The sequence below is a fragment of the Suricata suricatta genome, chromosome X, assembly GCF_006229205.1.
Source record: "Suricata suricatta isolate VVHF042 chromosome X, meerkat_22Aug2017_6uvM2_HiC, whole genome shotgun sequence".
Taxonomy (NCBI): domain Eukaryota; kingdom Metazoa; phylum Chordata; class Mammalia; order Carnivora; family Herpestidae; genus Suricata; species Suricata suricatta.
This window is the reverse complement of record NC_043717.1, coordinates 3,887,264-3,911,894: the sequence shown is the minus strand read 5'-3', so window position 1 is coordinate 3,911,894 and position 24,631 is coordinate 3,887,264. Positions and strand designations below refer to the sequence as shown.

The window sequence follows — 24,631 nt, the reverse complement described above, 5'->3', positions numbered from 1 at the left end:
CGATGACGGGACCCCAGGGAACAAGAGGAAACAGGAGGAGCAGGAGCTGCAAACAAAGCAGGGTCACAGGGGAGGGCGTCCCCCGGCCCTGGCAGAGCAAAGCCCTCTTGCCATGTCACCAACTTGCACGGCCCCGATGCAAGCCAACCAGAAGCGTGGGAAGGTCTGTGTTACTCACTGTTGCGAGGGTGCCAGCGCACGGCGTTTAGGTAGAAGTTGCAGTAATGGAAGAGAAACTCGTGATCGGAGTGTGCCGTTTCCCCTTGAACCAGGGGCATCAGGTCACGTCCATCAATGATTCTGTGGGGACAAAGCAACGCCGGGCATCAGGCGGTGAATGGCCACATCATCCTTGGGCGAAGCTGCCCCAACTTTTGAGCTGCCCAGCAGATGAGAGCACGGAAGAGTCACCTGGTCTTAATTAAGCACCAACAGGAAGAGTACTCGCTGGCCCCTGTGGGGCGCCATATGCAATTTACCAGGGCCAGTTCTGCTTCAGTATCAACGCATTTAATCCTGCACGTTGCATGAGGAGTTGGGACCATTATCATCCCACGGTGAGGAGGTGAGGAAACATTTTCCAGGAAGTCGAGTCTAAGCTCCCGTGGCCAGGACCAGCCGACGGCATAGAACCCCAGCTGATCGGCTATCCATGCTCTCAACTGCTCCCCGTGCTGCTCATCCCAAACCCAACCTCTGCCTGTTGCGTTGGCACCCAGGACGATTTATTCCCAAAGGACAGCTCTAGTGAAAATAAGGGTAGCTGACAATTTGTGTTACGAGAAGTTAGTACTTAGTATGGGAGTAGCCTGGATTGGACAGCCATCAATGGAAGCACATTTCTAAATCAGAATGAACTCATTTGTAAATGAGTAATAATGCTGATGATACTATATGCCCTTTGGCCACATCGTTCCCAGATACAAACATCTCTGCTATGACTGGCTATCTAACTAGACCAAGGGGAACTTTCCAGACTGCCAACAGTTGATGACATACCACTGGTTATGAGCAAAATAAGATTATTTGAATTTAAAATAAGGGGGAAAGTCTAATGTTTTGTTTTGAGTTAAAGATACATCAACAGCCACTAGAACACCGCAAGTCATCGATCCCATCAAAACAGGGGACGGGGAGCTCTTTTGCAAGCCTTGATGGCCTCAGCTGAGGAGGATCTTTCTCCAGTGAAAACCACTCCATCCCTGTCATCCCTTACGAGGAATTCAGAAGCTGGGAGCCGAGCCTCGTTCTATAATTTGGGTTACCGTTCTTGAGAGGCCCGGCATCCACTGAACTTTGTGCGTGACTTCCTTGGTGTCACTAAAAACCCCGAAATGGAATTACAGTCTTGTTGCTTAGCACTTCTCTGGCCTCAACCCTCCTTACTAGTCAGGCTCTGGACAAGCCCATGGACTGAACATGTTCTATTATCATGCGTTAAAAATAAGAACAAAAGGCAGACTTGGCCCCTGTCCTCAGGAGGAGGAGAGGAAAGCAAGGTAGAGAGATACTTCTTTTCAGATGTGGCACACTTTCTGAAATACCGTTTCTACCCTGAAATGGCAGTGGTTGCACTGGGGTCTTTCCAAATCCCTTTTGGAGAAAGGTGCGGCCCTTATCAACATGCACTCCGGAGCAGGATGTTAACAAGGAAGGGAGGAGATGCGGTGTGCAGCTGTCGGCACCTGAACAAGAGAAACCCCCGGCGGCCGAAAATGACCAGCAGGAGGGGACACAGAGGGACACCACCTCTGTCCCTGGACCCCCACCCCAATGCAGAGCAGGGCTTTCCCAGACCGCTCAGGATGGAGATCCAATGTCCATTCTACCTCTATTCCCTTGTTCTTTGGATGTAGAGAGAGATCTCATTGGTTTTCTTAAAGTCCTAAACCTAACCTGCTCATACCTACAAGCACGCAATAAACAAGGCCACTGTGAGAAGCCACCGTTGAAGACTGCCACAGAAAGATGGCCCGTCACAGAGAGACTCATTCAGGCCATGAGACGCTGGAAGTGGCCCCACCGTGCTCAACTTTTAAATGGCGTCAGAGCCATCAAAACACTTGGGATTGTTTTCAAAGGCACGTGCGAGTCGCTGTTGGCCATGGTAATAACCCAGAGACGGCCCATTTCCCCTGAAGCGGCCCAGGCAGAAATGTTTCCATAACAACACCGTGCGCGGGAAAACAGGGAAGAGACCCTCTCACAGTGACCCAAAGCCTTGCTCTTTTCTATTAAGAAGCCTCTTAATTGGGACTTTTCTGCCGGTGAATTCAAGTTTTCATAGCAAGGGTGCTCAGACAGCCACCGCTACGGAACTGGGTGAGCTCCTTTGTAGCGTCGGCTTGATTCTCCAAAGGATGTGTTCGTTTGAAATTGTTTTTAATTTGGAAAGTGAAAAGAAACACTGTCCACGGGCTCCTGTCCTGCAGTGATGGTCATGAGTTTAAGCACTCATTTCTAGGCAGCAGAGTTCAGAATGTCACATCAAATTAAATACCACGGGGACGGTTGTCACATCATTGCAAGAAGCATCTTTCGGGAACTTTCCTTGGGCTGCGGTGACTTCATTCACCCCCTGGATGTGCTGGTCTGTTAGTGGTGAACCAGGGCATACTCTGCCTGGATGTCCTGGCTTCTGCCTGGCCAGCTCTCAGAAGGATTTAGGGGCCACAGGAAAGGGGAAGCCTGTGCAGAGGGTGGAGAACAGACCGAACAGGGTGTTGGGGACTGACAGGTGACTTTGGGGCACGATGTTGGTGACATACCTGTGTGATAGTCACAATAAAGTGATTTCTTCAACGCAGGAAATAATAGTAAAGAAGACATTTTTTTCAGAGAAAGTATGTGTACCTTTACTAAACCACAGGAAATCGCAAGGAAATGAAGAGAGTTATTTTCGTAATATAAGCAATGCTTCCATTTGTCAACATTAAACACTAATTTAAACAGAAGGCAAGAGCAGTCACGAGCACCTGTACGTACGTGAAGTTTCACCTCTTCTGCCAAATGCAGGGAAGTAGTTTTGTTTGCAAGACTCTACTGAAAAAGTCTTCCATTGTTGCCTGGCCATTAGGCAGCAACATTTAAGAGCAGAATGAAGTCACTTCCCTTGTCTTCATTAGACAGTAATGACACTGAGCATTCAACTATGGATTTCTTTTCCTAACTTGAAAACACTCAAATTTGATTTTACAATATTTAGGAGATCTAAATTTTATTTAGGCGATCTAAATGCATTTTATTTAGAGACAGGAGACCTAAATATTTCATCCGCAACATCTGATTCCCAAAGATGTCAACACTCGCTCTTCTTCCCTCCCAGGAGAATGGGCTACGGTCGGAATTCAGATGATTACTAAAGGCTTCGCCAAGGATGGCATGTTGCACTTGTCTATCAGCGACATCTGTGAACCTGGAGCTTGGCCACGGACTTACTATGGTGATAGTCGATCTGCTTGCACAGATGTGCCTGACAGGGAGGTTATTAATTTTGGTGAATTAATGCATTTTGTGACTGTACTCTTGTTGGGGAAGTCCCTGTTGTCTATGCTGTGCATCATGCACGCACACACAAAGGCTGCCCTCCATTTCTTTCCAGAATCAGCTCATTTGAAGACACGAGGGGAATGATTTTTCTGAAAACGCCCGGGGTAATAGCTACCAAAAGTTCTATTGATGAAGCTGTGTGGCGGGGTGCAAAGGAATCACTGAAGTACGTGTGAAGGCAAATTCACTGCAGAGAGGGATCTTGTACAAGCACCACGGGGGCAAATTAGAGAATGCTTCTCACCGCAGCGCGGAGACCTTGCAAAGCGAAAACCTCTTTTGTGTATCCCTGAACCTCTGCTCTTCTGACCTAAGTAGAAATCCCGCGCTGAAGGCTTCTCATCTCCCATGAGGCTCTGATTGGGCAGGGAAGCCAGCCACCAGACACAAAGCGCTTCTTGAGAATGACAAGGTTGTGCCTGAAGGCTAGGGGTCTTCGGAACAGAAATCCTCCTGTTCCGACCAAACACCAGAAAGACGCGAGGGCGCTTCGTTAAGTCCCCGTCAGACAGCTTGGGTTCAACCCTTGAAGTGAGTCCATTCTCCCGAGGAATGTAAATTCAACACAGTTCAAACAAGAAATCAGGGAGGCTGATTTCCACCAGTCTTTGTGGGGGAGAGTTAAGGCTATTTACTAAAGAATGGATATTTGTGTATAATTTACAGATGGATATCCACATGGGAATGCTGTCCAGATGCTTTCGTTGAAAGGTGTTGATGAGGTTAATCTATTTCAACAATATGTCCCATAAAAGAGTAATAATGAGCCTCCAAAGAGGGTCTGTCAAACTCAGCACTACTAACATATTCGGAAGATGTCTCGTGCCTCATAGGATGTTTAGCAGCATCACAGGTTTCGGGATGCCATTAGATGCCACTAACACTGAGTCAAGACAATCAAAAGTATCTCCAGGCATTGATAAGTCGCCTCTGGGTGGGTGTGGGGGAGACACCGTGAGGAGATTCATTCCATTACAGGTTCCAACGCACCAGGGCAGAGATATATAAGGATGGTTCCTGGACCTGGTTGGCACCATGATTTAAATAAGGTACCGTGTGATCACTGTATTTCCAGGTAGGACCCAGAGGCAGAGTTCTGTTCTCTGATCTGTATGGTCTCTAGGCTCATGGTGGCACTTTATGAGGCGTTATATTTCAACCCAGAGACGGCATTGTCACAATGACTTGGGTCAAGAAGTAGCTGTGACGTCCACGCGAAGAATCTTCCATATTGAGCAGGGGTTCTCATCAGTGAGATGAATCACGTACAAAATATTTTGGGCCTGCCAAAGAGGGAGGCCACCTCCGTCTTCAATGGGCACGAGCAAGGAAAACGGACTGACCTCCAGGAGTCTCAGATTGGGGTGGCGGGAGGCGCCAGCCGCAAGCTCTCCCTTGACGGATTTTCCTCTGCCTCTGACCTTGTCCTTCCCTTGTGTTTCCCGAATGATATGGGAACCCATTTCAAGACACTGGGAAAGAAAAAGCACTGCTGATTTCCATCTTTTGGGCCACGAGAGAAAAATGTAATTAATGAAATTACCTGAACTCCCTGTGTGAGCTATGTAAGGAGAGATTAAGTTTTACGCCAAGGGTAAGAACCAGGGCCAATGAGTAGATGAGACAGAAAGTGAGATTTCTGGCTTTACATAAGGAAAGCCTTTTTATGATTTTCTGCTGCCTTGTTTTCTATCTGTCCTGAAGGCAGAAAGAGAGTAGTCTGAACAAAGTAGATCTGAAAAGTCCCCTTGCGCTCTCAAAGCTTACAGTATTCTACGGTTCCAGGTGCACATGAAATGTGCCAGAAAGAAGAACTGGACTGACGTACTTTCCCCTCTGACTATGGCTAGGACAACGAAAATGGCTGATAGTCACATGCCCTTGTGACGTTAGTCTTCCCCTTGGGCCTGCAAGGTCGGCGTTGATGTTGAACCCATGTTCCAGGTGAGGAGTCTAGGCTCACTAAGTTAAGCACTTGCCCAGCAGTGCAGTCAAGATCCGAACCCAACTCCCTCTTACCCTCAGCACCCCATGCTCTCAAGAGTGTGGCCCAGAGATCCCTGGAGGTCCCTCCAAGAAGTCTACGAGGTCAAAACTGTTTTCACGAGAATACCAAATGCTCTCTGACTTTTGTGCCGTGGCTCCTCCAGAACTGCCCAGTGGAATTTTCCAGGGGGTTCCTGGTGGGACAGGGCATCATTGCTGTCAGAGGATCAAATGTGTGCTTGGTGCTCTTCTTGAATTTTTTTTCCAGCTTAATTGCTCATATGAAAAGGTGGACAGGCATAGCCCACAAACACAAAACATCTTTGGGTTCCTCAATCACTCAAGAGTGTACATGGGTGTTGGGACCACAGATTTGGAGAAGGGCTGAGCTCTTCGAAGCTGGGTGTAGCACGTACACGTGAGTGTTTGGGATGGGGAAGATACAGCTAAAGAACAAACTTGAAAACATTAACCAGGGGCACCTGGGGGGCTCAGTCGGTTGAGTGTCCGACTTCAGCTCAGGTCATGATCTCACCGTTCGTGGGTTCGAGCCCTGCGTCAGCTAGCTCAGAGCCTGGAGCCTGCTTCGGATTCTGTGTCTCCCTCTCTCTCTGCCCCTCCCCTGCTCATGATCTGTCTCCCAAAAATAAATAAACATTAAAAACATTAAAAAAGAAAACATTAAGGAAAGGGTGAACAAGGAGTCAGGCTTAACCGCAACGGGAGCCCAGAAGACCAATCCCAGGACTCGGCGCCGCCGGGCTGTGGTTCTCTCTCCACTTTCCCGCTTCCTCTGGGCTCCCCTGGCAGCAGAATTTAAACAAGATTTGCAGCCCGCCTGCATGACATTAGCCTGGCCCGCCACCAAACTAATGAAAACAATTAATCAGCGTGCTTCCCTTAAAACTCTTCAGATTGGTAATAACACTTAAGAAGAAACCATTGGCAACGTCATATGAAGTTGTATTTAAATTTAAGAGAAAGACGTTTCATTTAGAATGCGCTAACTGACGGCACGCTGGGAGCGAGGGCCGTTAACTGGGGAGCCAGCTGCCTCTCTTGCTGCCGCAGCAGAGAGCAGTGGAGTGGGACCAGAAGGAAAGGGAGGGCGCAGAAACACGGAAGGGGGGCGGTGGTCAAAGAGGCGGCTGCCCAGCGACCTGTGGAGGGCCCGGCGGGAGAGCCAGGGTCAGAGGGAGGCTTGAAGCATTTGGTTCGTGAAAGCCAAGGACCGTGCAACCACACCACACTTTGGAGTTCATTACCCACTGGGATAATGGGGTCGATGGCATTTTTATGCGGGCAGCCCCTCCAGTACGCCCCATAATGGGGCGTGGGTACCAAGTCCAGCACGCTGTCATGCCCGCAAAGTGAGCCCGCTCGCCTGTCGGGTGTGAGGGAGACAAGAGCCGTGGCTTCGGGTCACAGTACCTGTCCTCCGGCAGCGGGGCCCCTGCCAGCGTGGCCACCGTCGGGAACACGTCCATGTTGCTCGTGGGCTCGTCAATCTCCAGGCCGGCCCGGATCACTCCCGGCCACTGAAGGATGCCAGGAACCCGGATACCCCCTTCCCAGTTGTTTGCTTTTCCCCCTAAAATATCAAAGAAGAAAAAGAAGGGAGAAGAGGAAGATGTATGTCTTTTCAAAGCTTGGTTTAAGGCTCATTTCAATGGACTCTTCAATGTTCAACATGGGGCAGGGGATGCGCCAGAAACAATGGCTTTAGTTACATGGAATAGTGAGAAATCTGTGAGCAACACAGCATCCATGGGGGTGAAAAGATTCACATATAACGTGGTCACTACTATGCATGCCACACACCAGCACTGGCTGGCGGTCATGACCTAGGGCTGACCCAGAGAAACTCAGGTCTACAGCAAGAAACGACTCAGCTCAATGACCACAGAGTCATAGAGTTGACATTCCATTTCTACTTCTCATCAGATCAGCAGACAAAGTAAGGGTACCCCAAAATGCCCGTGCCTAAATCCTCAGCATCTTTCAGACCAGGGATTTTTCTGGAAGGCTGGCAACAGGGCTTGTGGGCGGGGTCTCCCCATCACTGTGAGTCCACTGGTCTGTCTTTCTCCCACTGACCATTTCTAGATTTCCAACTTCCCAGAAAGTCATCTCTAGGTTCCTTGAGTTGATGACACTGTTGTGCTTTAGAAAAAATCCCCATCTTTTGTGAGAGAGGCTGGAAGGTGGTGCGCAGGTGGCCTGGAAGATGGATGAAGGTGCCCACGCAAGAATGCAGGTGCCTGCAGATGCTGGAAAACGCACGGAAACATTCTCCCCTGGAGTTTCACACAGGAACGCGCTGCCAACACAGAGCTCCGCACTGGGGGACGCGTCCTGGACACCTGAACCCACAACTATAAGACAAGCAATCTGTGTTGTTTCAGGCCACCGCATTTGCCGATTTGTCAGAGCAGCCAGAAGAAAGACGGACACCAGCTATGCGGCTGAGACATGCGCACCTCAGTTTCCCCAGCGTGTTACGTGGTGAATTACATGGAGTCACCCCAAGTGTCACGTCCAGTGACTGGAACGGAAGAATGGCACCCAACATGGCCCTTTCCAACACTGCTATGAGTTTCCTGGCCGCGTAGCTCTTTCCGTTTAGGGAAGAGACGAGCTTTGCCCACAGGAGGTGACTTGACTACAAGCAAGTCGAGTATGGCAGGGGTGTGGGGAGAGGGTGGAGTGGTGAGCTCCATCAGGAGCGGCTCTGCAGACAAGATGCCCTCCAAGACCTGCAACTAACGTGCCTGGACGGACACGCGCATGCCCGCACAAGAGCCCAGAGAGGCGAGGGCCCCATCCCAAGCTCTGCAGCTGGCACATGGACAGATGCGACCCCAGATGCACGGCTTCCCGCTGAAGCAGTTCCCCCACAGCTTTCAAACGAGCCGAGCACCGTGGAACAGCACACCAATAACCACCTCTGGATGTCGGGCTGGAGAGAAGAAAGCGAATGGCCGTTCAGCTACTTGAAAATACCTTTGCAAGCTTTACAAGAATATTCAAGTAAAGAGTTACATTAAATGGACAAGTTGAGAGAGAACCTGACGTGTAGCGGGAGCAGAATGCGAGGACTACACATGGTTGACAAAGGACGTGTGTGCCATTTAAACTTTAAACACTGGGGCGCCTGGGTGGCTCAGACGGTTCAGTGTCCAACTTTTCAGGTCATGATCTCACGATTCATGGGTTCGAGCCCCAGGTCAGGCTCTGTGATGACAGCTAGCTCAGAGCCTGGAGCCTGTTTCTGATTCTGTGTCTCCCTCTCCCTCTGCTCTTCCCTTGTTCCTGCTCTCTCACTCTGCCTCTTTCCCAAAAATAAATAAACATTTTAAAAATTTTTAAGTTTAAAAATGGACTATGGGACACAGAGGCTTAAGGGATCTTGAAGCAAAGCTTCCCATCTCAACGCTGGATTTCGATGACTGCACTCAATTCTGACCATTGCAGAATGGATCGTAGCTCATGATTAGGCTGAACTCCCTTCACAAGCAAGACCTTTAAACTCTAGGCACTAAATGTTTTATACGCACAGACATCAGGGTAAACTCACATATAAATTCACATTATCAAGTGCCGTTTCCAGGAATGATGGCCTCCAAGAAAAGTGAAAGGTATCACGCTACATCTTCTCAACAGGATCTTAGGGTAATTATCTGACAAATATTGCTACGGTTGCATCACAGACACCACATCAAAGAATCAGCAAGTTCAAATAATTTGCCATAATTTATTCAAGTTGTTAGTAGCTGAATAAGCTGTGGGGACCCTCAACGTGTGAGTTAGCCTGATTCTCCTTCCAGGAGACTGAGCACATAGAAGTGTCACTTGCTTACGCGTATGACAGACCAGGCTCACAGCAGTTCACTGCTTATCCTATTGGATCAAACTCGGAATGTGCACCTGCTCACGCTTCTACCAGATCAAGATAACAGGATTTCCACCTGCTTATCTTCGGTTTTAAACCTGTTTATTCATATACTAAATCAGGCTCATAAACTCATCTGTGTATCGTTGTACTAGATCGAGCTCACAGAATTTAAATTTGTTTATCCATCAACTAGGTCAATCCCAAAGAATCCCGTCTGTTTATTCTTCAAGATCAATCTCACAGCTTATGCACGTGTGAATCCTTCTAGTAGATAAACCTCAGACAATTTTCTCTTGTTTATCCTTCCATTAGATGATCACCAAGTAAGCTTTCCATGTTTCTCCTTCTGTGGGATCCGCCTGATAGGATAAGCACATGACTCTCCTTCTCCTAGATCAAGGTCATAGAAGTTTCAAGGTTATCTTTCTAGATAAAACCCATGGCATTTTCATGTTTATCCTTCGACTTGATCAAGCCCATTGAACTTCACTGTAAATTGAAGATCAAAATAAGTTTGCTAGTGTATATATTTCTTGCCCCACTGGTTAACAAAAAACAAAATAAACAAATCAGAAGGTAGACTGAAATACCATAAAAACAAAAAAGAATCCTTCAAAAACTTATCTTGTAGACGCAATGTGGCATTGCACATTGGATTCTGAAATGGAAATGTGCTTTAGTACAAAATGTATAGTTAACAGTGATGAACCAAAGTTAATTTCTTTTTAAAAAATTTTTAATGTCTTTTATTTTATATTTGAGAGAGAGACACAGTAAGTGAGCAAGAAAAGAGCAGACAGAGATGGAGACAGAATCTGAGGCAGACTGCAGGCTCTGAGCTGTCAATACAGAGCCCAACGCAGGGCTCGAACTCACGAGCACTGAGATCATGACCTGAGCTGAAGTCGGACATGTAACAGACTGAGCCACCCAGGTGACCCCACCCCCAAGTTAATTTCTTGACAAATGGCAATAGTTATGCAGACAGGTAACACTCAATGAAGCCGGATGCAGGGAAAACAGTATCTAACCTTAACATCGCTGTCATTCTGTCAAGCTGTACTGATTCCAAAGTAGGAAGTGTACCAGAGACACACACAGGGATGATATAAATTAATGTATGTTTCCTTGGTTGACGAAGCCCTGGGAATTCTCCAGAACAAAGCAGGGTGAATGATACGAAAGACTCCACAGCACTTTATATGTGCTGCTTCTAGTGGACCCGTTGCTGATCACGTACTCTGTGATATGGACTGTGACCTGCCTTTCATCACTAGCTCCTTACAGCTGCCCCAGGAGGACATAACCACCACTGGCCATGTATGGGGGCAAACTCTGATGGTTTCTAATATGCATTTCATCTCACTGAATCCTTCCATCTCCCCCACGGTGGTGCTGTCACTCTCCATGGTGTAGACCTGAGGGGGCTGAGAGCAGGCAGGTCCTTCAGGTACAGAGCCTGCTTGGGATTCTCTCTTTCCCTCCCCTTCTACCCCTCCCATGCTCACTTTCTTTCTCTCTTTCAAAATAAATAAATACACATAAAAAAAAAAAAGAAACTCAGAAAGACAAGTCTGAACCATAGGATTAAGAATCACAACACTGAGCACATTTGTTTCCCCTCGTAGGACTGAGCAGGTGCATCTTCTTTAAGGAAAAAGGCCATGTCAAAACACGGTTGACCAGGGCTCACCAGGCAAAGGTCAAGAACACCGGGCTGCAAATCCACATTTGAGGAGGACTGGGAAGTGCCAAAGGTCCACGTCTTGGCTAGATTTCCATGTCTTGGAGTGAGCATGGGACGCAGATGTGTCTTCAAAATCCTGACTTCATCTCCTTTTTTATACGTACCCAGCAGCAGGATTGCTGGGTCATATGGTAGCTCTGTTTTTAATCTCTTGAGGAAACTCCACGCTGTTTTCCACCGTGACCGTACTGATATGCATTCCCACCAACACTGCGTGACCGTCTCCTTTCCCCCACACCCTCCCACCACTAACCTTTCATCCCAACAGCCAAGACATGGAAATAGCGTAAATGCCCATCAATGGATGAATGAGTGACAAAAATGTGAAATTGCGCGTGCACGCACACACATGCACGGAATCCCAGGCACGGAAAAGAAGAAGTGCAGCCATCTGAAAGAGCATGAAGGACCTGGAGAACCATGCCAAGTGAAAGGAGCCAGACACAGAAAGGTAAATTAGTCAGACTCTCGGACACTGATGGCGGGCGCTGGCAGGGGGCTGGGAAAATGGGAACCTATTGCTCAAAGGGTACAAAGCCGAACACGTTCTAGGATCTAACGGGCAGCATGGGGGCACGGCTAACCACACACCGCATTGCCTCACTGCCTATGTGCAACGTGGTGAGAGAAGATCTTACGCATTCTTACCACACACACACACACACACACACAAATGGGTAAAAAATAAAATGGAAACCGTATGAAGTGATGGGTATTTTAAATGACTTGACCGTGGGTATCATTTCACAACATATACATATACCCCGACGTCAAGTTGTAGATCTTAAATATCTATCATTTTTATTAGCTATACTTGAGAGGAGCTGAAACAAATCAGCAGAGATACTTGTTTTTATTTTGTAAACATGACTCAGCTTCCCCATAAGAAAACCAAATAGTCTTTGCTATTTGGTTTTATAAGTGGATAGTGCCTACCCACTTATAAAGGCACACGCCCAGCCAGCCACCCACATTGGGGACAGTGTCACAGCAATCCGTAGGCTCACCCGAAGTGTGTGTACATCACGAGTCAAACACCAGGAATCCGTTCTGGGGTCCCTGCTCTGAGATCCCAAACCTCTGGGTGATGGCAGAAAAGTATATGAGAGCATCCTCAATGTATAGCTACTCTGAAATCCCCACCAACGTCCTGGAGAGACCCTAAAGAAGGTGACACCCTGCCAGAGACCTAAGATCCCTGACGGTTCCAAGCCAAAAACGGTCCCCAGGAGGCAACAGTTCTGCGTGAGTGCAGCCAAGGGGTCACCTCTGCGCAGGTGCGGTGCTCCGAGCACGGTCAAGAACCTACAGGACAATGGGAGGCAGTGAGTCTGCAGCCCCGGGGCCCAGCTATCACTGAGCCCTGGATGTGAGGGCGGGTAGGACCGGCGTCCCCAGCCACATTTCTGATGACAAACTATCATACTAAAAATTGGTAACACTCCGTGCACACTCTGCTCAGGGAGAAACATGTTTGGTAAAATATGATCATACCTTTCCAGGCATGTGTCTATGAGCCAACAGCCTCGCTCATCAGATGGTGTAGCTCTGGGTCTTACTCCCCTAGCCGCGGTCCATGGGAAGGGCTGTGTGCAAAATGCGTCCATCAGGCCCTAACAGGATGGCATGCTGCCTCCCAGTCACCGCCATGAAGATCTATCTCCGCGTGAAGCTCCCGGCAACTGCAGTGCTGGGCTCCGTTCATCCTGAAGGCGTTTACTGAGCCGTCACTCGCGACGTCGGGGAAGAAGGAAGGAGCCCACCACGTTCCCGGCACCATTCAAGCTCACTGTAGACAGGAGCACGTCCCTTCCCCAGCGCCGCTTGCAGGGTAGCTAGCCCATTTCACAGCTCGGAAATCTTTGGTCAAGCAATGGCGCCAGGTGGAGCTTCCGAATCTGGGCTACTGAACGCTAGGCTTTCCTGATTCTCCGGACCCCACAGGGAACACAAAGTTACAGGAAAAGGGTCTCACCCTACAGAAACTCCAGGTCTGCAAGGAGACCTCAGATGTCCCCACACATGCCTGTGACTGGGAGTCCAGAGAAACCACAAGGGGGATGTCTGTTACCTAAGAACGTCCACCCCTCCACCCCAGAGTTTGGGTGGGGTCACGGAGGACACGTAGGTGCAGGAAAGTTGGAGATGGCTTGAGGAGAAAGAAAAGAAAAAGCCAATAAGAAATTTGGATTGCTTTTTTTTTTTCCTCCTAAAAATGCCAGAGCAGAGAAAAAAGCAGGGTGTAAATTTAAATCTTGGTCAAGTAATTGTCAAAGTCACCCATTGAACATTGAGATGGCACTGTGCCATGACGAGACGTCACAGAGGAAGGATGGCTGAGTTCCCCAGCCTCTCCAGGCACGTGCAGAGAAAATGCCACCATTTACTCCACGACTCTCGTCAGCAACAGCTGCTTCCAGACCCGGCTTCTATTTTCGTCCCTTCTAGAGCTGCCACGCGGCAGGTCAAATCGCTTCTGGTGGCAAGACCGTATGTCAGTCATTCTTATGCCTGATCTGAGCACAGAGTTTTGTGAAATAATCTCTTGCCTCTAGGGTACCTCCATGCCCGTTAACATGGATGCCCGGCCTTGACGCAAACCACAACAATGCACATGAAATCTACAACTGGCGTTCAATGCTTCCTCACCCAAGATGCTATATTTTAAGCTTTTCTTCACTTATTCTCTCCAGGGACGAAAGCCCACAAATTACAGATGGGAGGTAGGACAGAATTATCTGGGCTCCATGAGGCTCTTCCCAGTGAAAAATAAAGAGCAACACTCTCTCGATACCAGTGCTCAAATGAAGGGTAAAGCACTGAGAAAACACTCTTACAATGAACTAACTCAGTCTGAAGAGTTACACATAACTCCTTGAGCACGACATGAAACTACTCAGTCATCTGAGTAGGCATTGGCGAACCTCTTGTCTCAAGGGCTAGGGAGGAGACAGCTTGCGTTGGTGGTTTCTTTCCCAACACTCACCTGTGCTGTCATGTCAAGAGACATCGGAAAGTAAGCGTGGCTATGTCTCGATAAAACTTTATTTACAAAAGCAGGCATCAGGCTCCTCTGGCCCTAATGCCACAGCTGGTTGACCCCTGCACGGAGCTAACTGAGTTTAGACTGTGCAGCTGGGTGAGTGCAGCAAGCACACCTCATTCCGCAATAGTAACCCCTTCAGTATTGAGGCGAAATGTCAGCAAGGCTTCTAGAAACAACGCATTTCTTCACTCAGCGGGACACCTAATTCTTAAGATCTCCTAGTAGATGAAAAACTAAGACACATATCATGGCTGAGGACGTCAAGAACACCATGTCCTGGGTCTGGTCTACGAGTGCAACATCATGCTTTGGTTGTGCTAATCCTCACCCAGGTGTCTCAGTAAACAGCTCGTCCCCTCTTGCCTTCTAGAAAGTTCTGTGCCAGATGTCTGCTCTGCAGGATTTTCTGCAACCTCCAAATGATTTTACATATCCTCAAAAGCCCGGACGACCTGCCGCTCCTATTTAGCCAAGCCTCCCACGGCCACGGGCCACCAGTGCAGGTCATGTCTTCCTACTGTCTGTCTCCCAAGCAGTTTCCAAGGTCCTCATCTACGGCTTGGCTGACAGTCAAATCTGTGGGACCATGAGTGCTTGAAAACAAACTCTGTCTAATTCAGTGCTTAATCAACTGAAATCCACAGCATAATATTTTCCAAATTATAGGGTCTAATATATTTCTTGAAGGAACAAAATCATGGATTAATCCATGAGAAGCACTGCTGGCTAAAAGGAAAAACAAAGAAAGAAAGAAAGACTACCCTATAGGAGTGATGTGAAATTCTGATTTCTTATTTCCAACCTTCTTTTGGCCCATCAACATTGCTAGGACTTTCCGTTTCCACTTCCCTCATCAACTGCATTCCACAAGTCTCCTCCTCCAGAGTCTTCCCAACCTCAGTTGAGAACCTCACTTTCCATCTCATGTAGGAAAATGAGCTCATCACCAGGAAGTACTCAGCTCCATGCCTGGCTACACCTCAGCGTATGCTGCACTGCCACATCCTTCCTGCTTTCCTGCCCTTTTCCACTGCACAAACTCAGCCTCCCTCTCCACATCGCTAGACCACATTGCTTGACTACATCGTTTCCACCTGCTCTGGCTCAAAAGTGAGGGAATCAGACACCCAGCATCCAACCACAGACCTTGCCCCCCATATGGCTTTTGCAGCCAGGGGCCCCAAACTGCAGTGTTCTCTGCTTCTGCGGACTGTCTCCATCAGTGCAAATGGCCCTACAATGATTGGGGTTCTTGCTAATCTTATCCTGTGCAGTCCTCACCGCTGGCTCAGAGCATGTAATAATAATACACCACTTCCATCCCGTTCTTGCCCAAACACTGACCCCCATGAGTTCACAACTGACATGAGTTCACATCTCCACAGTAAGACCTCAGCCCTCAATGAAAACTGTATGTGATGTCCATAAATCTTGACCTTCTCCGCAACTTGACCGCAGTTATGCCTTGCTTGTTAGCTCTCTCATTAAAGCTGACCCTGACCATCAGATATGCTCCAATCTTTCCCATGACCAAGTCCTGCTTACAATGGCTTGCCTCCTGTAAAAAATTTTTCAAAAGAACCTGAGAAATTTCTGACCTATTCATCCATCCATCCGGGCTTTGCTTCCTGCGTCTCCACCGAAAATATACTTGTGACCCTCCGTGGATAATAAACGCAATAGGCCTTGTGTCCGCACCTTCCCAGGCTCTTCAGCACCATCGATGTCTACTGACCCTGCCTTTCTCGAGTCTTCTCTTCTCCAAGCGTTCTTCTGATTTCCCAAGTCACTCCGTCAATATGGCCCTTATCATAACATCACTGTGCATCTCACATTTTAGGTCAGAGTTCTTAGGGTTTGTTTTTTTGACCCTCTTCTTACACCAAATGCTCTCATATACCTCCTCACATGCCAAGTACAGAGCTGTCGGCCCATGAGTCTTATTTCATAAAGGAGATCTCTACTTACACAACCACACGAGCCAAAAACACGTGACACATGGTGGCTGTCTTCCCCTCCCTCCAACCCAGGACCCAGTCAACAGTCGATGCCCGTGAATTTACCGAGACAGCCATGCTCTTCCATTCCTGTCTCTATCTCCTCAAACTATGTGTCCTTCCAACCCCAGCTCAAGTATTTTTTTCCAGTTATATATTCAGTCAGAAATCATTTCTGAAAACATGTGAGGCACTGTTGTAGGTTTGGTGGATGCAGATGTGAGTAAAACAACATAGAAGTCATCCCAGATCTCGGACGTGTGGAGGACAGGAACCCCTCTCGCAGACACTCTGCACGCACTGACTTTGTAATCCTCACTAAAGGTCCCCATGAGACTCCCCTTACAAAAATCCTATTATTCCAATTCTGAAGATGACAAGACAGAGACACAGTCATTCTTTAATTTATTCTTATTTGCATGCCTCTACCCTCTCCTTCTACTAGATTTGGGCGGTATTTTTCACATGCATTTTTAACTCTTACCCAAAAGGCAGTGATTATTTAAATGCATTTCTACTGGACACATTACCTTGGATGTGTGACCTCATCACCCGACAATCCCTGTGTTCTCTTTCATCTGTAGCAACACTGAGCTGCTCTGTGCTCGCCGTAAACATCTCACTCCCACCTTGAATGGATTCCTCCCTGCTCCCCTCCGTGCCAACATGCCAGGACAGCATCAGCCTGCAAAAGGTCACCTCCCCGTGGGAGGCTCTTGGAAGTCCAGGCTGTGTTGAGTACCTCTAGCCATCTCTCCCCTCGAGACTTCCCTTGGCCACTTCATTATTCTGAAATTACCTCTGTAGATCTCCATCTCATCAGCAGAATATGAGCTACAGAAGGTCGGGTACCCTGCATCCTTGGCCTTGACACCCCAGCAGCTAGCCCCACCCCTGGCACACTGCACGGGGTTGATAAGTGGAATGCTTGTTGCTCAAAGGTGACTGAACGAGTGAGCTGATAAATGAAGACAGCATGCGGTCTTCTCGCAAAGGTGACAAGGCTTGGATGCCTCCCGGCACACGAAATACCCATACCAGCCACACGGGGCTGCTGTGCCTACCTTGGGGAAGCGGGCGGAAATACCTGTGAGAATCTGCAGAGGCACCTGCACGTACAGAACCACCTCCTAATAAACACCAGACCCGCTTGCTGTTTGTCTCCCAGCAAGTCATCAACTGCTCTCCGAAAGCTGCGTGATCACATGAAGGGAAGACATGCCCAGTCCCATTGCTGGAGGAAGCAACTCAGAAGCCGCACGGACTCAAGCTAATTAGTTGCTTTTGGATTCTGCACATAAGATAAAGGAGAAACGCAGAAGCTGCAGAGATTCTGGAAGCATTTCTCTATAGCTGGGCAAAGTGCACATTTTTGAGCAAGTCGGGAAAATAGGCTGAGCCCACCCCCGTGCTTCTGCAAACACCGCCTAGAGAGTTAATTTATCCATTCCACCGACATTTATTACTTGCCTTCAGGCAGCGTAAAAGGGAGGTGGGGGCGAGCCTCCTCCAGGGTGACCTTGATTTGAGAGAGGAATGGAAATGAAGCCAGAGCCAGGCTAGCAGTCTCTTCCGAGAGTACAGGGAATTTTCTGCTCTGAGAAAGAGACAGAAAACTCTCAACTCCACTATAAGAAAATCTTCGGGAAGTTATTCTGGCCCCAGCCGAAGGAGGTATTTTGGGGGAAAAGAGGAAGATCCTCGGGAACGGTAGCAGGAGCAGAAGGAAGAGAAACCCGGGACGTGCTCACTATTCACTCAGCAGGTACGTACCGACCTCCTGCCCTGTGGGTCCCGTGTGCATGCACGGAGACAGAGGGTGCAGAGCGCGCCCCGGTCTCTGCTTCCTCGGAATTTACGGATGAGAAGGGACACGGACCATGAGCTCACAAATGAGTAAACAGAGAACACGCTGCGTGCACGAGAGAGTACCGTGAGGGGGTGTGTCGAGGCTCCGGTGGCACAGAGGAGAATTCTGGTCACACGGGCCAGGGAGATCTTACAGAGGTGACCTGCCAACGAGGGACCAGATCCACGCAAACGTCCGGGGATGTGCTCTCCACCACAACGGACTGCCAATGGAAAGCCCCTCAGGTGGGAAGCGGATGAGAAGGCTGGCAGGCCCGAGAAGGAAACAGAAAGGCAGCAGGAGGATAAAGCAGCTCTGGGTCGCGTAGGACAGTGTACAGCCCGGGTGCACCTGCACACTTCCTTCTCAGTGTATGGGACTAAAGCGGAGGGTGTTAGAAAGGAAGGGAAGGCTTGTGAAGACAGAGGAGGCAGAGATTGGAGCCATGTGTCTGCACGCTAAGGAGGGTCAAGGATTGCGGCAACTGCCCGCCGGGAAAGGTGTGAGAGCAGCGTCGCAGAAGGAGCACGGTCCTGCTGATGCCCTGACTTCGGATGTCTGGAAGTGAGAGCGAGAATCTGTGGTTCATCAGCCAGCCGTCCCGGGGCAGCCATCGGAAAACTCCAGTACGCCGAGCGCCCGTTTATTAAAGCGCCCCGGCTGCCGGGGTGGAGAATGGCCTGCAGACCCCGAATCGTGAACCCGCCTGGAAACCCACCGGGGAGACGCGCCGCCGTGACGCTGGCCTGGAGGAGGACGTCATCACTAGAGATGAGAAAAGTGTCTCGGTGCACAGGACACGCCGTCGGAACATGCGGGACAGGGCAGATCCGAGAAAGGGGCTGCAGGGGCGCCAAGAAACCAGCCTCAGGGGCGGCGTCACGGGGTGAGGACCGGTGTGACCCCATGACCTGCGTGGGCCCCTGAGACATGCGGCCTGCGGCGTCTCTAAGATCTGCGCCACGGCGCTCCGGGGCTTGGACGGCGGCGAATCAGGGGAGTGCGTGGGCAAAGAAATGAGAGGGTTCGCACAGGGCCCCAGACGTGTGCACCTTGGAGAGGCAGCTCAACGCAGGGGGAAGGGCCAGCACTGAGGCTTGCAGAGAATTGTCCCTGAGTGAGCTCCCACCATCTCGACCAGACGTGCTCCAGGGGCTCAAAACACTGCCTTGGACACAAATGAGGCCAAGTGAGGCCAACGGATCCTGTCTTAAGAGAGGCACAACTTACAGGACTATTTCTTCAGGTGGAATTATGCTGCCCGGATCCCGGTGAGGGTGCAGAATGAAGAGAGACATCTGAGGGTCCCTCCCCTTATCTGATGGAAACAGACCCCACACCGGCCCCGGGGTGCCGTCACACAAACTGGGGGCCATAGTCTGTGCTTCCTAGAGACAACTCAGGATTGCAGGGAGATCGTAAACCGTGTTACTGTAAGGCAGTGATTCCTATCCCCCGGTCCCGAATGAGCGAGCTGGGCATTTTCAATGTTCTAACAATCCTGATGGCATTTTTACATTTAATGATTGTAAGTGGTCACGGTCAGGGCGTTTTGATGTTCACCTGTTTATCTTGCTCTTTAAGTAAGCTCTATGCCCAAGGTCGGGCCCGCACTCAGGACCCCAAGATCAAGAGTCACGTGCTCTGGGGCTCCTGGCTGGCTCAGTTGGTTAAGTGGCCAACTCTTTTTTTTTTAATGTTTGTTTATTTTTGAGAAGCAGTGAGAGACAGAGCACAAGCAAGAGAAGACCAGAGAGAGGAAAACACAGAATCAGAAGCAGCTCCAGGTTCTCAGCTGTCAGCACAGAGCCCAACATGGGGCTCGAACTCACAGACCGTGAGATCATGACCTGAGCCGAAGTCAGACACTTAACCCACTGAGAGTGGTCAACTCTTGATTGCAGCTCAGGCCATGATCTCAGCATTTGTGAGCTCAAGCCCTGCATCGGGTTTGCAGCTTGTTTGGGATTCTGTCTGTCCTTCTCTCTTTGCCCCTCCCCCACTCACTCTCTCAAAATAAATAAATAACCTTACAAAAGAAAGAGTTGCATGCTCTACTGACTAGGCCAGCCAGGTGCCCCTATTTATCTTGGGTTTTTTTTTTAGTATGTATTTTTTTTAAGCCTTGGTTTTATTTATTTTGAGAGAGAGACATAGAGCAAGTGGGGCAGGGACAGAGAAAGAGAGAGAATCCCAAGCAGGCTCTGCACTGCCAGCCCAGAACCCGATGCGGGGCTCAATGTCATGAAGCGGAGACATCATGGCCTGAGCTGAAACCAGCGTCGGACTGACACACTTTACCCGTCTCTCAATCCCAACAGCGAATCAGGCTGCAAACATCACCTTTCAAAAACTGAGACTCGTATCAATGGTGGGTGTTGCTACTCCCTCACCCCCATAATGTGACAACTGTCTCAGGCCGACAACAGCAGGGATCCTGTGTCCCAAGAATAACCCGTTGAATTCCGAACAAGCATGGTTTTCCTGTGCCCATCCTATCAAATTAACCCAGAGACTTCACTACGGAAGCAGGTAGTGTGTTAACCCGGCAGAATCCCCGGGCTCATACGCTAATGATCTTTCCGAGGGGTTTTGATGGAGAGTAAAAATCATTACTGTTGAGAAAAAGACGCTCTTTTGATCAGAGAGTCAAAGCAGCGTGAGCCCTCTGTGAGCAAGTGTGTCGGACTTAGCAACTTGAGAAAGCCAGATGTTTTGACATTTGGAAGCCTCTGGTCGTTCCCACAGCTGGAAGGAAACCCATCTTGGTCTTAGGGCCTTGCCTTTTATTCATGTTTCACTGGGAGCCTGATTCGAACTAAATCTGACAAAGGGATAATGCTTTGCAGCAGCGGAGTGGCTGGGATAGTAACACGGTGCAATACACCGGTGGTGTTCCCAGCGCTCCAGTGAAACAGCACCACACGCATAACGCATCTGATAGGTTTCCTTTTAAAAAAGAAACTCAGGGAGCAGCCACTGACAGGGAGTGAGGACCGCAGGATAAGCTTGCTTTGCGACCGTCATTCAGGACCCTTGACGCGCCCCCTCCTACCCACATCACTGTATCTTCAAAGAGTCAACTGTCAAGGCTAAATGCCAATCACACATCTTTCTCCTCCGGCTCATGATGTGTCCCAAGATCCATCAGCTGGCCATCATCTGGACTCCTGTCCCCTAACTGAGTCTCCACTCTACGTATCTTTCTGAAGTCACCCGTTATGTTGTAGCCACTTCTCCTACTGTGATTTACGTACAAGTCTCTTCCCCAGCTGCTAACCCACTTTGGATCCTCACTGACCTTCAGCGGAAGAATGAATGAACCGGTGAACGTGTGCCCGGACCTGAGTCTGTAACTGCAACTATAGAGAGACGCTGACATCTATAACATAAACTAAACACCGCTCTGTCCACACGGGCCATAACCTGTAGAAACAGGCAGACGCGTCTCATCTTAATATTCTGCAACACAAGTTTTGACTCCCCCTGCACTGAAGACGGAAAACAGGGGAGGCTGGCCAAAGCACTGGCTGCCTGGGCTGGGTTCATCCTGTGCACACCGAACAGTAACTTCGCTCTGCACTCCCGCATCAAACGTCCCGGCGCGGGGACAAAGGCTAGCCAGGGGAGGCCACGAACAGCCAGTGCAGGACGTGCAGACCAGCGCCCGGCAGGAACGCCTCCATCGACATCCCAGAAAACCAAACGTGCAAGAAAGGTCCGTGACCCGAGTTGGTCAGAACGGAAGAGGACTGCAGACTGCGCACAGGAAGACGTGAAAACAAGCAGAAGTCACGTGGCCTCTGGGATGACAGCACACACCCTCCCTCTGCGTTGCCGGCCAAGTGGTGTGCTTCTTGTCACGCCCAGTGCTAACGCAGGCGAGCCAGAAGCCGAAGGAGAGAGCAAGCAAGCAGAGAGCGTGGCGAAGTCCTTCCCGGCCACGTCTCCCTTGGCCACCTTTCTGGGGCCCCCACGCCCCTGAGCCTCTCCTTGCTGGACGCGCTACGTCTTGTGCTTATAAATTAAATGGCATCGTCCAGGTTTCACGCAGCCACATGCCCACCCACGCAGCGCTGACCCTGACTTCCTGCCTGTTTATTTTTGCCTCACGGCCACTGCCAGAAACACAGCCCAAATAATAGACTAAACCGATGCCTTCCATCTTTCATCCTTCTGCACGTTTGGAGATGTGTCTGGTTCCTGCGAGTGAATGTTGCAGGGCAGGGAGGCACAGCACCGCTCTGTGCTGGTGACACCAGACAGTCCCCAGCCATTGTGTGTTCCGTGCATCTTGTCGCTGTAGGAAGGCAGCCCCCACGGGCTGGGACACCACGCTTTACCTCTTTGATTGTTCCCTCCCCTCATCCTGTCCCGAGGGGCAAAAACTGCGGATTTGGGTGGGCGTCCTTACTCTTGGCAACGATATGCCCCTTGAGGCTTCATAGCCAAGTCTTTGGGGAATGTGTACATTGAATCGTAACCAGAAAGGTACGCCTTGGATTCACAGTGGGAACACAGCACAAGCAAGCTGGGGTCAGGAGCTCGGTCTGATCTATGCTCAGTGATCGAGTATCCCCAGTGACGCGTCGGATCCATCATGCTGCTGGCGTTGCTGACGCCGTGTTAGGAATGAAGCATGAGCCCCAATCGCCAGTGCATACTGAGTTTAACAGCCTCCAAACACATACACACACACACACACACACACACACACACACACACACACACAGACACACACACAGACACACACACACAGCCTCCCCCAGGGCCTGCCACGAAGCCCCCTACCACGGCAACAGGGACCCTGCAGACGCAAAGAGTCCTTAAACAGGAACATCACCTGTGGGATGACCTGGGCGGGACAAACAGAATCGCAGTGGTCCTTACGGAAGCAAATGTAAAAGGAAGTGAAGGAGATGGGAGTATGGAAACAGAGGGGAGAGAAAGTAAAGGAGAGAAGGAGAGAGAAAGAGAGGGGTTTGTAGATTTTGCATTCTTGGCTTTCAAGATGCACTAACTGGTTATTTAGGCAAAGAACACAGGTGGCCTCCAGAGGCTGGAGAAAACAGGGAAACGAATGCGTCCCCAGGGCACGCAGAAGGACTGTCCTGCTGTCAGCCTGATTTCAGACCAGTGAGACCACCTCCCACTCCTGACCTCCAGAACAAGAACGTAATAAATCTGGGGCCCCCGGTGGCTCAGTTGATTAGGTGTCCAACTCTTGCTGTCAGCTCAGGTCATGATCTCACAATTGGAGCCCGGTGTTCCGACAGTGCAGAGCCTGCTTGGGAGGCTCTCTCTCTCTCTTTCTCTCTAAATAAATGTGAAAAAAGTGTTCTAAGGCAGAAGTCTCTGTTATTTTGTTTTAGCGGCAATAGGGAACTGAGACACGTACTACTGTTTTCACCAGCTCTCAGGTATGAGCCTGCACTGGTGTGAAACACCATGTCTGGACACACAGTGCGTGCCTTCCGTCCCCGTGGAGACCATAACAGAGACACGACGAGGTCCCCTCGGCGTTCAACGCCCGTGACACAGTGATGGCCTGTACACTGGAGAGCGGAAGAGGAACAGCATCCGAGCTCAGAGATCAAGGAAACGACACCCGGCAGGTGAGCTGGGAGGCCACGGTCAGCCACGTCGGCACTTCCCACCGTCACTGAGTCCTCACCTTTATAGATGCCGTTACTCCCTCCGTGAACCTCTCCTTTGGCGGTCACCTCTTCCACGTGGGCTCCTTGGTCCGAACTGAAGTAGATGAGGGTGTTATTAGCCAGTTTCAACTCATCTAGGACATTCAAGATCTGCCCTGAAGGGGAGAGAGAGTCAGTGTTAATACAGTTCAATCTTTACAAAAGAAAAGGAGATTCCTTGCTCTCCTGGACTTCTCTTAAGATGGGAAGGAGAGGTTGTAGGATATCACAGCTTTCCCACAGTGATCCCAATAGGGGATGTGAAGTAATCAGAAAGCCTGAGGAGGGTTCTTGGAAGCCACAGTCCTTGAGCTAAGAGCATCACCTGAAACTCCAGGCATCATGGGCTGATTCTGTAGACTGATACCTGAGAAAGTATTCTGGAAGAATCCGGCCCACAGAGCATGAGGCACTGAGAGGAAGGTGCTGTGGTCCCGAAGATACAAAGAAGTCTACCAGTTCCCCTTGTTCATTGCCAAACCCCAAAACATCAGTGTTCTTCTTATATGAACAAACATGTCTACCAATATTTTATGATGAATGTCTTCTTTTAGTACGTACAGTCTAGACAGTTATAGAACTATCTATCTTATTTAGACCACACGGAAGCTTACTGACTAAACAGTGTAGGATCCATTTCACAGATGGGATCAATAGTGACCTGTTCAAGGTCACCAAGTTAGGAAGGTGAAGAGCAAGAAAGGAAGCATTAAATTGGATTCCCAAAGGCAGACTCTCACACCCTACGTATCTCTGTGGATGGACCCTGTGGGAATCACAGAGGACTAAGAGAAGACAGAAAGGGAACAGAAACAGAGACACCCGCTGAAATACTCATGGACAAAATGATATGACAGCCATTTGTG

At 49.5% G+C, this 24,631-nt stretch overlaps 1 protein-coding gene across 1 annotated transcript in view; it reads right to left on the bottom strand.

The window, feature by feature from the left end:
• Positions 1-24,631, bottom strand: part of STS (steroid sulfatase) — a 133,292-nt gene that overhangs the window by 14,708 nt on the left and 93,953 nt on the right. The window contains exons 8-10 of the mRNA XM_029930654.1: positions 23,744-23,881; positions 6,967-7,126; positions 179-300 (exon numbers count right to left, since the gene is read on the bottom strand). Of these exons, the coding sequence (XP_029786514.1) occupies positions 179-300; positions 6,967-7,126; positions 23,744-23,881 (420 nt within the window). The remainder of the gene's footprint in view (positions 1-178; positions 301-6,966; positions 7,127-23,743; positions 23,882-24,631) is intronic.